Source organism: Sorghum bicolor, chromosome 1, assembly GCF_000003195.3.
Source record: "Sorghum bicolor cultivar BTx623 chromosome 1, Sorghum_bicolor_NCBIv3, whole genome shotgun sequence".
Taxonomy (NCBI): Eukaryota; Viridiplantae; Streptophyta; class Magnoliopsida; order Poales; family Poaceae; genus Sorghum; species Sorghum bicolor.
The window spans coordinates 52,922,905-52,936,570 of NC_012870.2; the positions used below are offsets into that span (position 1 = coordinate 52,922,905).

Below are 13,666 nucleotides of genomic sequence, written 5' to 3' on the forward strand. Positions count from 1 at the left end.
AATGTACGGCGCGTATCGCTCGTTCCAGCTGTGTATGTGGTGCGTGCGACCACGAAGCACACACAACGGCCTCTGCTGCTCCGACAAGGCCTTGGCCCGATGGTCCTTGTCGTAGTCCGCCTCAATGAGGCTAAAGCGGAGATGAGGTGCCCGCGCCGCCATCGTAGTCCGCCTGTTTCAAAAATGAAAGAAACAACATTAGTACAATTAATAACATTAGTAATAAGACAAAGCAAGTAAATTTGAAGATGAATAACATAAATGCATGTTTACTAAGAATTTTGATAAGCACAAAGATTAATAAACAACCTCTTGTCTACCCCTCCTATGAAATCTAGAATTATGACCAGGTTTCTTGCAAATGCTGCATAGGTTCTGCGCACGTTCTTCGTTGAAGTCACCGCCACCATACATGTCATCGCCATAACCTTTCATATTGTCCATATCGCCTTTCAGTCGCTTCTTCTTCCTCCTTCCCTTCCCTACCTTTTTTAGGTCCGGATAAGGCACGTAGTCCTCACCATAATATGGAGGCCACTGCGACTCGTCAAGGTACGGCTCGAAGCTCTTCTCCCAAACATTTAGGGTGTTGGCACGGAGATACAAGGGTGACATGTATGGTTCAACTGTATGGTCAAAACCTCTAAGCCGACAAGACGTAATCATGTGTGAGCAAGGGGCATGCATGATCTGAGGTACGTTGCAACTGCATTCTACTTTTTCAAGATCCACACGGTACGTTCGCCCACCAAATCGTTCGCCGCCAAGGTTTGTGCCCCCTCTAGCTCGTACGCTAAAAACAAGTCTATCTCGTCCATAGGCCTCGCCAACCTGTTGCTTGGACAACTCCTCAGCCTCCTGCAAATATTCGTGTGTAGCCTTCCCCCATCTTCCAAGCTCCTCTTCATTCCTCAGGGCTAGGCCATACCGCGTAACAAAATATTCATTGCACTTCTTAAAAGAGAACTCAACAATACCGGACACTGGTAGAGATTGAACGCCTTTGAACACACGATTGAAAGACTCAGAGGAGTTTGTTGTCATTATGCCATATCAAAACCCACCGTCATCATATGCTAATGCCCACTTCGCTTTATTTTCCATCTGCTGATCTAACCATGCCTTGCCCGCTCGGTTCATCATCTTCTGTAGTTCCACCATTGTCTCCTTAAACTCGTGTTCTGTACGTTTATTACAAAGTTCCTTTAACTTGTCTGCCACCTCCTTCTTCCGTTGACGGCGCCAGAAATTAGCGGCAAAATGCCTCATGCACCAACGGTGCACTAGGGATGGGTGCCCATCAATGTGTTCACCGGCAGCATTAAGAATTCCAATGTGACGGTCCGATATCAAACAAATGGTGCGAGAAGGACCAATGACGTGAAGACAGAGCAGACGCATGAACCATGACCACGAATCATTGTTCTCCCCCTCTGCCAAAGCAAAAGCCAGTGGCACAATTTGATTCTCAGGGTCTACAGCAGCAGCCATCATCAATGTACCTCTGTATTTGCCGGTGAGGAATGTGCCATCAACTAGAACAACTGGCCGGCAATACTGAAATGCATGCTTACACTGATCAAAATACCAGAACACACGGTACAGAATATACCTCAACGGGTTCTGAAGATAAAACCCTCCTGTGTATATGAACCATCTCATGTCAGGGTTGAAGTGTTGCATTGCACACAAAATGCGTGGAACCCTGTTATAGGCTTCCTCCCAACTACCCCACCGAATTGTCAGGGAAATTTGCTTTGCCTGCCATGCCTTTCCATACGTTACCTCATACCCAACAAAAGTGACTATGGTCTCCTGCAAGAAAGACACCGATACGTCGTTGTCCGCATCTACAAGACCCAATATACGGCGAGCAAGGTACCGAGCCGTCAACTGGGGATGGTACCGTTTGCCCTTGTTAGTCTGGCATCTGTGCGGTTGCTCCACTGAAGTTACCTTCCACTTCCCATCACTCGACCGTTTCCGTGCATTCAACTTCCACGTGCACGGAACCCTGCCTTGCATACTATTTGAAATTTTACCTCCTTGTCGGAATGCCGAACCGTGTACGACCTATGATGATACACAACATAGTCCTGAAGGAACAACTTCATCTCAGACATCGTATTGAAAAGCATTCCCTTCCTGAGTATTAAATTTTCATGGTTGTACAATGATTCCTTACAAATCTGCAAACCCATGCCACAAACCGCCATATGCGACATGCTGACATCCATATAATTTGGAACACCGGTAAAGGGCAAGCCAGCCTCCCTCAGCTATGTAAGCTCTGCCGATGTATAAGAGGGTGGTGCAACGTAAGGTTCCGCCTCTCTAACCTGACCCCATCCTTCATATTCCTCTCCATCACCTGGATACCCTGTGGCTAAATTGCCCTGAGTCTGCGTTGCATGAAGTACCTCAAGCGGAACTCCTGAGGGCATACCACGAACTGGTGCTCACATGCCAGGTGAACCTACTTCCTCATTTTCTGATTCGTCAGAATCAGAGCAAACATCATCACCAATCATTTCATCCTCTGCCGCCTCATTCTCCTCATGTTCAAACTCGTCTACATCAAAATCATTTCTTATTTGACCAACTGGAGGAGATTGAACCTGCTCCTGCGTCCAATTACCATCCAAGTCCATACTCTCCATAGTTTGTTGGACCTGCACACCACAATCACCACCGTCGTCGAAGGACGGCTCCTCATTCTCAACAGTCTCCAACACCAACTCAGCCATGCCTACATTCGAACCTTGGATGACCCTATTGTATCGGGACCACTCATCTTGGTTGCACAAGTCCATTATCACATAGTGTGCCCTATTCTTTCCAACATCAAACCTACCCTTTAGTGTGAAAGCATCGCCAAACTTCAAACTCAAACGCTCACATAGATCACTGAAACTAGGGGGACCATCAAACCATTCCAATTCCTCAGACATATCCTCAAACTGACAATCCTCTCTCCTAACACTTCCTCCGTAAAAAACTCTTACACCGTAATCCATCTACAAAACGATTTGACATCCGATCAACAACTAAGAATTATGGTAGTACTAACCAATAGGATAGTACTAATTACTACATTACTAACTAACTAACTAATGAACAAATTACTAACATAACTAACTAAATAACTTACATAAGTGAATTATTACCTCTACTAATATTAACTAACTAACTAAATAATGAACAAATTACTAACATAACTAACTAAATAACTTACATAAGTAAATTATTACCTATACTAATATTAACTAACTAACTAATTACTAACAAAACTAACTAACAAACTTAATTACTAACTAAATTATTATCTCTACTAATATAAACTAACTAAACTAAATAACAATTTAAATAAAAAAATTTAGAAAAAAATACCTTCACGTCGGCCTTCGAGCGGCCGAGGTAGGGGGCAGCGCCTCCAAGGCCGAGCAGGCCTTCGAGCGGCCGAGGGAGGACGGGGCGAAGCCGGAGGGAGCCGAGGCAGGCGGCCCCGACCACGCACGGCCACCGGCGAGCGCTGGGGACGCGGAGCGCGGCGGGCGCAGGGGGTGCGGGCCGCGGGGTGCGGCGCGCGGCGTGCGGCAGCCGCGGACCGCGGCGTGCGGCGAGCGCGTGGCGCGGGCGGGGCTAGGCTGGCGCTGGGCGCGGCGAGCAGGCGGACGCGGCGCGGCGGCGGTGCGACGCTGCGGCTGCGGGGCAGGGCGGGGCGGGGCGGGGCGTGTGGTGTGACTGAAGGGGCGGGGCGGGCCGTTTTGTCAGGACCAACCCCGCCATGATGCGCGGCGGGGAAGTCAAACCCGCCATGATCCACGGCGGGGTCCCCTAACCCGCCATGGACCGTGGCGGGGTCCACGTCGGCACGGGATGGCAGGTGGCCGCCACGTGGCAGGGTGTACCCCGCCACCATGCATGGCGGGGTTCTGTGTTTTTGCCCCGCCATGCATGGTGGCGGGGCCAAACGGCCTAGTTTTGAAATTTTTTTCGAAAGCGTGTCAAAATTGAAATTTGTTTCATATTTAGGCTAAAAATAAAAAAAAAATCACCTTCGCGAGGTCAGACGTTGTAGGCGAAGGAACCTGCAAGATTCCTTGTAAAATAGACAAGGCAGCCCCATGTTTTTGGTTTAGGCCCTATTTAGTTGTTGGGGTGAATTTTTTTTTTTTGATACTGTAACACTTTTGTTTCTATTTGTCAATTATTATTCAATTATGGACTAACTACGTTCGAAAGATTTGTCTCGCAAATTACAGATAAATTGTGCAATTAGTTATTTTTTATCTATAGTTAATGCTCTATGCATGTGCCACAAGATTCGATGTGATAGAGAATTTTGAAAAGTTTTTGATTTTTGGTTGAAACTAATCAAGACGTTAGGTGACGATGCAAGGGAGGACTGCCTTCGTGGCCAAGGTATATCTCTGTCCCAATATCATGTCATCATGTGCCACATAGTTCAGCTAGTATGTGTGCTTCAAAGAATGTAATTAAATGTTGAGGTCTCGAGTTCGAATTGTAAACAACACATATTTCTATACTGCCAGATTGAGAACGGCAGTGATGATCTGTTTTGTGGTAGTTTATATATCTAGATAAGTGTTATCTTGATACATTAGTTGATGTATTTGAATTTGGGACATATGGGGCAGCGTATAAGAGCATGTCCAAGAGTACTCAAAACACTCTCCCAATGTAGGTTTTTTGGCAAGATAGGCAAAACCATCTCCAACAACTCTTAATCCAACCTCCCAATCTTTTGGAACTTAGGAAACCAAGCCTTTCATGATGATTTTTAAGCATTTTCCTCCTTTTCCTTTCCTTATTTCTTAACTGGACTATTTCGTTGCCAACGCCAATGTAGGTTTTTTGGCAAGACAGGCAAAACCATCTCCAGCAACTCTTAATCCAACCTCCCAATCTTTTGGGACATGAGAAACCAAGCCTTTCGTGATGATTTTGAAGCATTTTCCTCCTTCTTCTTTCCTTATTTCTTAACTGGATCATTTCGTTGCCAACGCCTTAGCTGTTCGTAGACGAAGTCTCCTTATAATAAGTATCTTATTTGTCCTGCCATCTTTGCATTAAGTTAAGACCAAAGTAAAAAAAAAAAAGTGCGAGAGGCAGCTGAGAGCCCAAAGTGAAATCCTGCACGCACATTGGAGGCGGACAATGCAAGCTGCACGCAGGTATACACAAAAGTACAAAGCGCATGCAACAATGTATCCAATGCAACAACCATGGTCGAGCTAGCTTACTAATACTATCTATATATGATGCATGCATAATATGTAAGCCTGCTTGTGGAATGATATATGATATATCAGACGGCGCGCAGTAGTAGTGCAGCCAAGAATTGCTAAGCAGGACGAAGCGTCGAGTATGTCAGGTGAGCACGTAGTAGCAGCTGAGTCCACGACGACGACGACGACGACGGAGAAGAAAGGCGGCGGCGTCATGCGGGTGCACGTCGCGGTGGTGTGCTCTGCAGTGGGCTTGCTCGGCTTCATCATCCTCATCCTCGGAGTCGCCGGGGAGGCCGCCACGGCACAGGCCTACGTCCGGGGTCCTGATGATGACATCGAAGCAGAAAAGTGTCAGTACCGCATGACGCCGGCGCTGGCCTGCGGCATCGCCGCGGCGCTGCTGGCGATCACGGCTCAGGTCGTGGTCACCGCCACCAGCCTCTGCTGCGGGTGCTGCCGGACACGGGAGGTGCCAAAGGAGACAAGGCACATCGTCGGAATCATCCTCTCTGCCGTCTCATGGTACGTCTATAGATCAAGCCATAAAATTAAACGGTGTGTTTTCAGCACTTATATTTTCCATTCCAGTTAAAGTTAGTACAGAGTTATATATGGACATACATACATATTGCAGGATCACTGTGATTATAGTGGTGGCACTGTTTATCGCCGGCGCTGCGCTTAACGCGGACCAGGAGAAACAACCCGACGCCGACGGTGATTGCGACCGTGCTCCAGGTAACTCAATGTTCGCGGCGGCGACAGTCCTGTCTGTCGCCGCCACAGGCATGCAGATCGCGTCCTACATCCTGCTCCTGGTGGCGACAAGCACCACCAAGACCCCGCTGGCAACGGAGCAGCTGGAGTTGGCCATGGGACAGCCGGTGGTGAAGCCGGAACCGCAGGTCGCAGTCGGTAGCCAGGACCAGGAGCCGGTGGCTTCGGCTCCTGCTCCTGTACCGTCTCAAGCCACAGAACCTGAATCCCAAGTTTGAGGCTTGAACCAATGGAAGGACGTTTAATTCGCTTCAGGTGTTCATTCATAATAAAATCACGATGCCAACTTCTATATATCTGCGATATTTCTTCAGTCAGGATCTTTGTACGGCATTTGATATAAGATGATTCTATGACATTTTTGGCAACAGATTTGTCAGGGCTACCTAGCTCTCTTAGACTTTGTCCCATAGCAGAAATATAAAATAGAGACTCATTCTATGGTTTAGGTTACGCACAGTAAAAAGGGTCATACATCCAAAACATTCCTTCTCCAACAGCAACAACAATGTTAAAATTCAAAGTCTTTGAACAGTATGTGAACAAAGAAATTTAAGTGTGGCTAAATTTATTGAGGAGGGGGAATGTCAAAGAGTTCAAACACTATAGAAGCTTGTATCAATTCTCATTGTCCCTCTATAAAAGGGGTCACGTTCAGCTGATGTATGACACAAGTGAAGAATGTGAAAGTGAAATACAAAAGTCCCATTCTCCCCATCTCTCTGTGTCTGTGTTTTGTGTGTTTGTGAGCAATATGAGAACTCGGTTTTTAATACGTTATCAGCAAGAGCTCTACCGAGCTAAAAGGTAAATAGGTGAGAAATCATTTTCATTCAGATAGCCCACACATAGCCCAAGCATGAGTACCTCACCGTCATCCCGAAGATGCGGTGCCAACGAAATCGCCGCCGTCCTGCGTGCGACATTCACTGCCCTGGCAGACCCACGCAAATCCCACCCCCTGAAGGGACGTGAACGCCGAGGTCGCACCCCCTGCCCCACCTCCTGCCTGCCCGCTGCGGAAGAGGGGCCAAGCCGCAAGAGCCATGCCCACTGCGAGAGGGGGGCCCACTGCGCGAGCCGGACGTAACTGCTACGAGCAGGCCTCCTGGCCGCCGTGCGCCATGGCCATGGGCAGGCCGCTCGGCCGCTCTAGTCGGCCCAGCACTGGGAGCCACGCCCATGCCCCTGGCCGGCCGGGCCGCCGAAGCCGCTGGCCACGGCCGGCCGCCAGTGGCAGAAGACGAAATATATTTGAGGTACGGCGAGTTGATAGCTTCAACAAAATAGTAATGAACGAACAACAACTAATCAAGAGGAAGCATATTTCGTTCTCTGTGCTCTCGGTTAAAAAAATAATTAAATAATAAACAACTGAACAAAAAGTAACTTAAATAGGTTTGTGACTTCGTGTAATCTTGGCGTCTTGCAGCTTGCAGGCTAGAGCGGCAGCACCAGGCCTCCAACAGTGTTCGTATGAATGACTATATATATTAATCATTTGGCCACAAAACACTGGAATGGAATGGCGTCTAGTAATTTGCAAGGGCATACGCAGCAGAGCTGAGGTATGGCGAGGGCCATACCTCGCCCTACTGAGTCCTCCGCCACTGCCGGCCGCGCCTCCTGTAGTGTCCGCTAAAACTAGAGATAAATTCTACCCCTAGCAACAACACCAGAAATATATGGTATATAATTAACTTGTCAAATAGCAACTAACCATTCTAACATTCCTAAGCATAAAGTAGGTTGCCATCCCTAATTATATTGCTAGGAATTTAATATATATTCAGATGTTCTACTGTAACTAGATAGAGAATAAAAGATATAAATATAACTATAAACTAAATGGGTTCTGCAAGTGGACAGATAATTATACCGTTGTAGCATTTTACATAGAGAAGTATCCAGGTTGTCGATTTATATTTATACCACTCAGAAGGCTAAGTTTTAAACTATAATCTATTATATTGATAAAAAACTATATAGGATGAATAAATGAAATTACCCAAGTCATATAATCTACTCATAACAAGCAGATGTCACTAGATAAATATAGATAAATAATAGTGATAGCTTAATCATCAAGTATCATAATTAAATATAATCATTAGAGCATCTACTAGTCATAATCATAGTTAGCCAATAGATAAAATAGGGGGTTGGATCTAAGGTAATTCTATAACTACGCCAATGAACAACGCTAATTAGCGCAATTACATCTATAAATCATCGTTAAATCAACCTTATATCATAATTACATGTAAAGAGGCATCAACTAATGAAGATATTAAGACACAAGGGTCACCCCTTCGCGACCGTGGCCATGCTTGTCCTATGTACGGAGGGTGGACTACAGAAGATCCAACGCAATTGTCACCTACGCGGTCTACCACACGTAGCACGTCAGGGTGCACTCGCAGATAAACAAGATATCTAGACACAACGTCTACATATTGTCTATCATCTATCCAACGATCAATTAGGTAAACGCTATACGAGCAATTACATGAATTCAATAAAATCAAACCAACTATCCTAGACATATAATCAAAGTAGACAATGACTAATGCAATTAAGAACATATGAATCTATTAAGAATAAAGTCTCCCTAATATAATTAAATACTATTGTTGATGCAAAACTGATCTGCAAACACAAAGGGCTAATACCCGATTCAAACGTTAAGGCGTGCCAGCCGATTTGACCTTGCTATCGGCAAAGGTGATAACTCGAATACTTTAGTCCTGACAACAGCGATGCGCCCGGATGTCACGGCTAAGAGGTACTCACGCGGAACTTGAGAACACGCCGAGCTTAAGTCGACGAATTCCTAAGAACTCGTAACAAAAGGAAAAAAGTATGACGAAGTCGTCGGAAAGTAAATGCTGGAGTATGAGTAAAACGTGTGTTTGATTCCTTGATTGATTTTTACAAGGCCCTAGGGTCTATATTTATACCCTGCTCAAAGAGCTACAACCAGACACGATTAGAACTCGAATTCCAAATCACACGGAATCCGTATACAAAACGATGCAAATAATTAAGGAAATAACAAAACTATCCCTCGTGACAAACCGGAACTCCTCCACATAACGACCGGCAGCTTCCGGACTCCCTCTTTGCATCATCGGCAGACCCTTTGCCATAGTCATCGGCAGACTTTCTTATCTAGCCATCGGCACCATATTACTGCCTGTGGACTTAGTCACGTTCAACTTCTCCCTCATCGGCAACCATCTTCATCGGCAACCCACTTTGTAGACATCGTGCTGCCACCTTATCCTGCCATCCTAGACACGTGCCCAAAAACGGTGTCAACACATGCCCCCCAGTTTCGGAGTATAAAACTATTAATGCTCCGAAATTCTCTGCAGTAATGATGCCTTTTCCCGCAATTAATGCTCCTAATCTGGTAACCGACAACCCCAATCTGAACAACTCTGACCCTATTCCTCCACAGTTTCTTCGAAATCCCCAACTTCCTAAACGAGCATTTTTCTCAGTCGTACATCGGCAACAATACCGTTACAAAGATCTGCCGATGTTCTGACCAGGATATTCGCACAAACGGTTACCTCCCTTCTATCCGCCCATCGGCAATATGACCGTTATAGAATATTGCCGATGGACCGACCAGGAGATCTCGCACAGTAAAATATCTTCAGATAATGACCGCTTCTCGTCAAATCACCTGCACAATCCCTGGATTACCGAGCGAACAGTTACCATATCCATCTGAGTACCCTCGGATTTCTCGGATGCGGCAAAGAGATAAGTCGGATTTGCCCTTGCCCATTTTGTCCTATAAATAGTTCCTTCTTGGGTACTCCTTCCCCATCACACCATTCTACTACCCAACTTTACTTTTCCAGCGGCGGCGCCACCAAAAACTCCTAAGGTCTCCGACAAGTACCCCTCTTCACCAACTCCGGCGCCTTCACGCGCTTCCTTCGCAGCAAGATGGCCGTCGGGTTCGTCGTCCCTGAGGTCAAATCTCCACCCCGTCTTCTGTATTTTTCTTCATATCCCTGTTCACTCGCAATTCATTTTACTGAACATCTCCCTTTTCTTTCCTCTTTGTATTTCTTTCTACGCCCAAAATCACTAGGAATTGTCCAACAAAATTGTCATCCCCACCGATCAACCACACCTTCAATGCCTCGGCCCTCTAGGGGACCCAGATCCAACTGACCTTATCAACGCAGAAACCAACAGGATCCCCTTCAGAGTCGAAATTTTTTCCTTAGATCTGTGGAAGGACACCTTCCGCTCTTGGCCCAGCCCAACTGTAGGGTGGAAAGACTGGTTCTTGAGGGTCAGCAATTCTAATGAAGTTCAGTGGGGCGAAAGGAATCTAGCCCAATGCATTAGATTGTCCATTGCCGATATGCATAGGAACGAGTCACTGCTGATAGCTGCATCCTACTTTTGGTCAGACACCCTCAATGCTTTTGCCTTTGGCCATGGCCCTGCTTCTCCTACTCTTGCCGATGTAGCCATGCTTACTGGTCTAGATATATCTTCTGCCGATAGCACCCACTTTTTTGATACTGCCCCTAGTGCCAAAGTGGAGACTCGCGCTATCGGCGGCTGGTCGGGGTACATTCAGAAGTACCGTGGGAAAGGATCTGTCACCATAAAGGAACAAACCACCTTTCTGAACATGTGGCTGGACAAGTTTGTATTCTGTGGTCGATCGGCAGGACCGACTTCTGTCTACCTATCGGCAGCAGAAAGACTGGCTAACGGCGGCCGATTCCCTCTCGGCCGATACTTGCTTGGCGCTGCTTACCGCCTTCTCCATCGAGTAGCCCAGAAACTTCTGCTCGGCCAGTCCACTAGCAACTTGGGAGGCCCCTGGTGGTTTGTCAACATGTGGCTCAATCTGCATCTGCACAAGCGTCTCAACTTCAACCTGTTCACACAGCGTTTCCCAAGAGATATAGCTGAAAACCATGTATTGGGTGAAGAGGAATCGGCAACACGCGCCCCCTTGAACTTTGGCGAAGCTGTCATAGTTCTGCCTGGTTCAGGGGGTAATCCAGATCAGATCGGCCGATTCTTCCAGACTCTGTATGAGGGTTTGACCAGAGACGAACGACCATGGTTGGCTTATGATGACCCAGATAGCATGCTCCCTCTGACCTTCAATCCATTTGATGAAGCTCTCGACAGGGACAATGAGGTGATGATGGCAATCGTGACTCCCAGAATCATTCCAGTGAACTTCTTTGGTAGCACAAAAACCTCCCCTCAAACTTACGAATTTTACAATCCATCGGCATTAGCTCGCCAGTTAGCTTTCGGCCAGTTGCCGATTGCACTTCCTTATGCCGATGTGATAAAACCCAGAGAAACTATCAACAACCTTCTTGAGTGGACTCGAGCAGCCCAACTACCACCAAACGCCGATATAGATGTAGATCTGTCAGAATGGGTTCCGGCTGCTTTTATCACTCAGGCATACAAGTTATGGTGGGCAGAATGGAAAGAGCATCTATTCTGCAGATCGGCGCTTTCATACCGCGGCATGATTGACTCCGAATACGAAGTTCCCGATGACACTGTAAGTAACTCAAACCAACGTTTCATTTTCTCAATATTATCTCCATCGGCAGCTTACCCTTGTATTCCTTTTGCAGGTTGACAATATTCCTCCATTGGTTAGCAGGAGTGGCAGGCCGATCGACTTGTTTCCATCAGGCCCGATTTCCTCAATCGGCCACAATGCTCCCACTCTAGCTTCCATCGTGCATCGGGGTGTACGCCTCAGGAAAGTCACCACCAGGAGAACCCAGACATCACCAACGGTTGCTGCTCCCACTCTTGCGCGGGCTTTCAAGGCAATTTGTCAAATCTTTTCCTTTATGCTGACTATCTTTATATCGGCTATATTTATGCCTATAAACTCTTGTTCATTATTGCAGCAAACCGGCGCATCGGCGAAAGCCAGGTGTGAGAGTACCGATGCCCCCCAGTCTAGCCAACCCAAGAGGAAGGGCACCACGGGTGCTAGAACTGGGACGAAGCGCCAGAAGGTAGCAACTCCCCCTCCTCCTCCGGTATCTCCAATTCCGGTGGAGTCTTCTCCTTCTTCTCCAGAAGCCCAGCCACAGCAAGCACCATCTCCCCCACCTATGCAGGAAGCACCACAGATAGAAGAACCCCAACAGGAAGGATCTCAAACAGAAGATACACCAGCTGACATGGGTGAACAAACAACCGGCCCGGTGGGTCCAGTTATACCATCGGCAGTTCTCCCGATTCAGATAAACGTTGTCCCTCCTCCAGGTAACATACTTTAACACTATCGCTACCGATGAACTTATTCTTATTTAGTCTCATAACTTCTTTTGTCTTCTTTCAGTTGATATCGTTCCATCGGCAATCTCGGCCGATCAACCTGTAGCTCCATCGGCATCTTTGGCCGATCAGCCTGCAGCTCCGTCAGCACTTCTCAGTCAAAGACAAGAGATCGCCTTGAAGCAAGTAAGTCACCGTTTACCATTAGCACTATTTGCCGATTCTCTGAGTATGAGCTAATTTTGCTTTCCCTCCCAGGAACAAGATTCTCCCGATAGCCTGTTCTCCTTCGCCATCGACTTCTCTGAAGAAGAAGGTGAAGAAGCAAGCACTTCTCAGACGGTCGGCATCACATCGGCAGAGATCAGGGTCAGGCTGGAAGAATTGTCAGCTCTCCTTCACCAGGACACAGCGCAATTGGTTGATGATTCCGACCCTACCAAGACCCTGTTCAGAACTCTCAGAGGCCAAATCCCAGCCGATGTTGAAGAAATCCTGTTCCAAGCCGCTCATCTGGAGAGTCGCCAGCTGCAGTACCAAAGAGCTTCTCGGCGGCTTGCCGATAGAGCCGCTCAGACTCAACTCTCCGATGAAATGAGGAAAGAGAAGCTTTTGACCGATGAGAAGCACAAGAACATCGGTATCTTGAGATCTTCTGGAGACGCGCTGAAGCAGAAGATATCCGATCTATCGGTAAGAAAAGAATCCCTGTTGGCGGAGCTCAAGGAAGTAGAGAACGCTCTGTCCCAAGCCCAACAGGAAGAGAGCCAATTACCAGAGACCATTAGGCTTCTCGAGCACGAGCGAAATGCTCATGGTCGCAAGGCATTTCAACTGAAGAAGAAGCTGAAGCCGATAGAAGGTTCTGCCGATGACGACATCAAGGAGATAGAAGCAGCCAACCAAATTCGGCTACGCGCTATATCGGCGATCCAGACGCTGCTTAACACATAGAGTTTTCATCGGCATTGTATCTACGCTTTTCCTGCTTCCTCAGCTTTTAGTCTAGCCGATAGGACTGTTATCGGCACCTAAACTTTTGAAACACCAAGACTTGTCCCCAAGCATTTGGATCCAGCCGATAGGAGTGTTATCGGCACCTAAACTTCTATGCATCGACCCATACACTGGGGTAGTACTTCTTTAAATATTTGCCGTTTAATGCTCTGGGAAATTCAAGTCCTTCGAGGGTTTCTAGAATGTAGGCATTACCAGGAGCCGATCGACTTATCCGATAAGGACCCTCCCAATTAGGAGACCACTTTCCAAACTTCGAACTTTTGGTCCCAATTGGTAAAATTAATTTCCATACCAAATCCCCATCGGCA

At 47.0% G+C, this 13,666-nt stretch overlaps 1 protein-coding gene across 1 annotated transcript; it reads left to right on the forward strand.

The window, feature by feature from the left end:
- LOC8083886 lies at window positions 4,396-6,250 on the forward strand. The gene is given in 5 exon segments (XM_002464749.2): window positions 4,396-4,425; window positions 5,175-5,252; window positions 5,306-5,389; window positions 5,422-5,777; window positions 5,890-6,250. Coding segments are annotated over 5 exon segments (909 nt in total).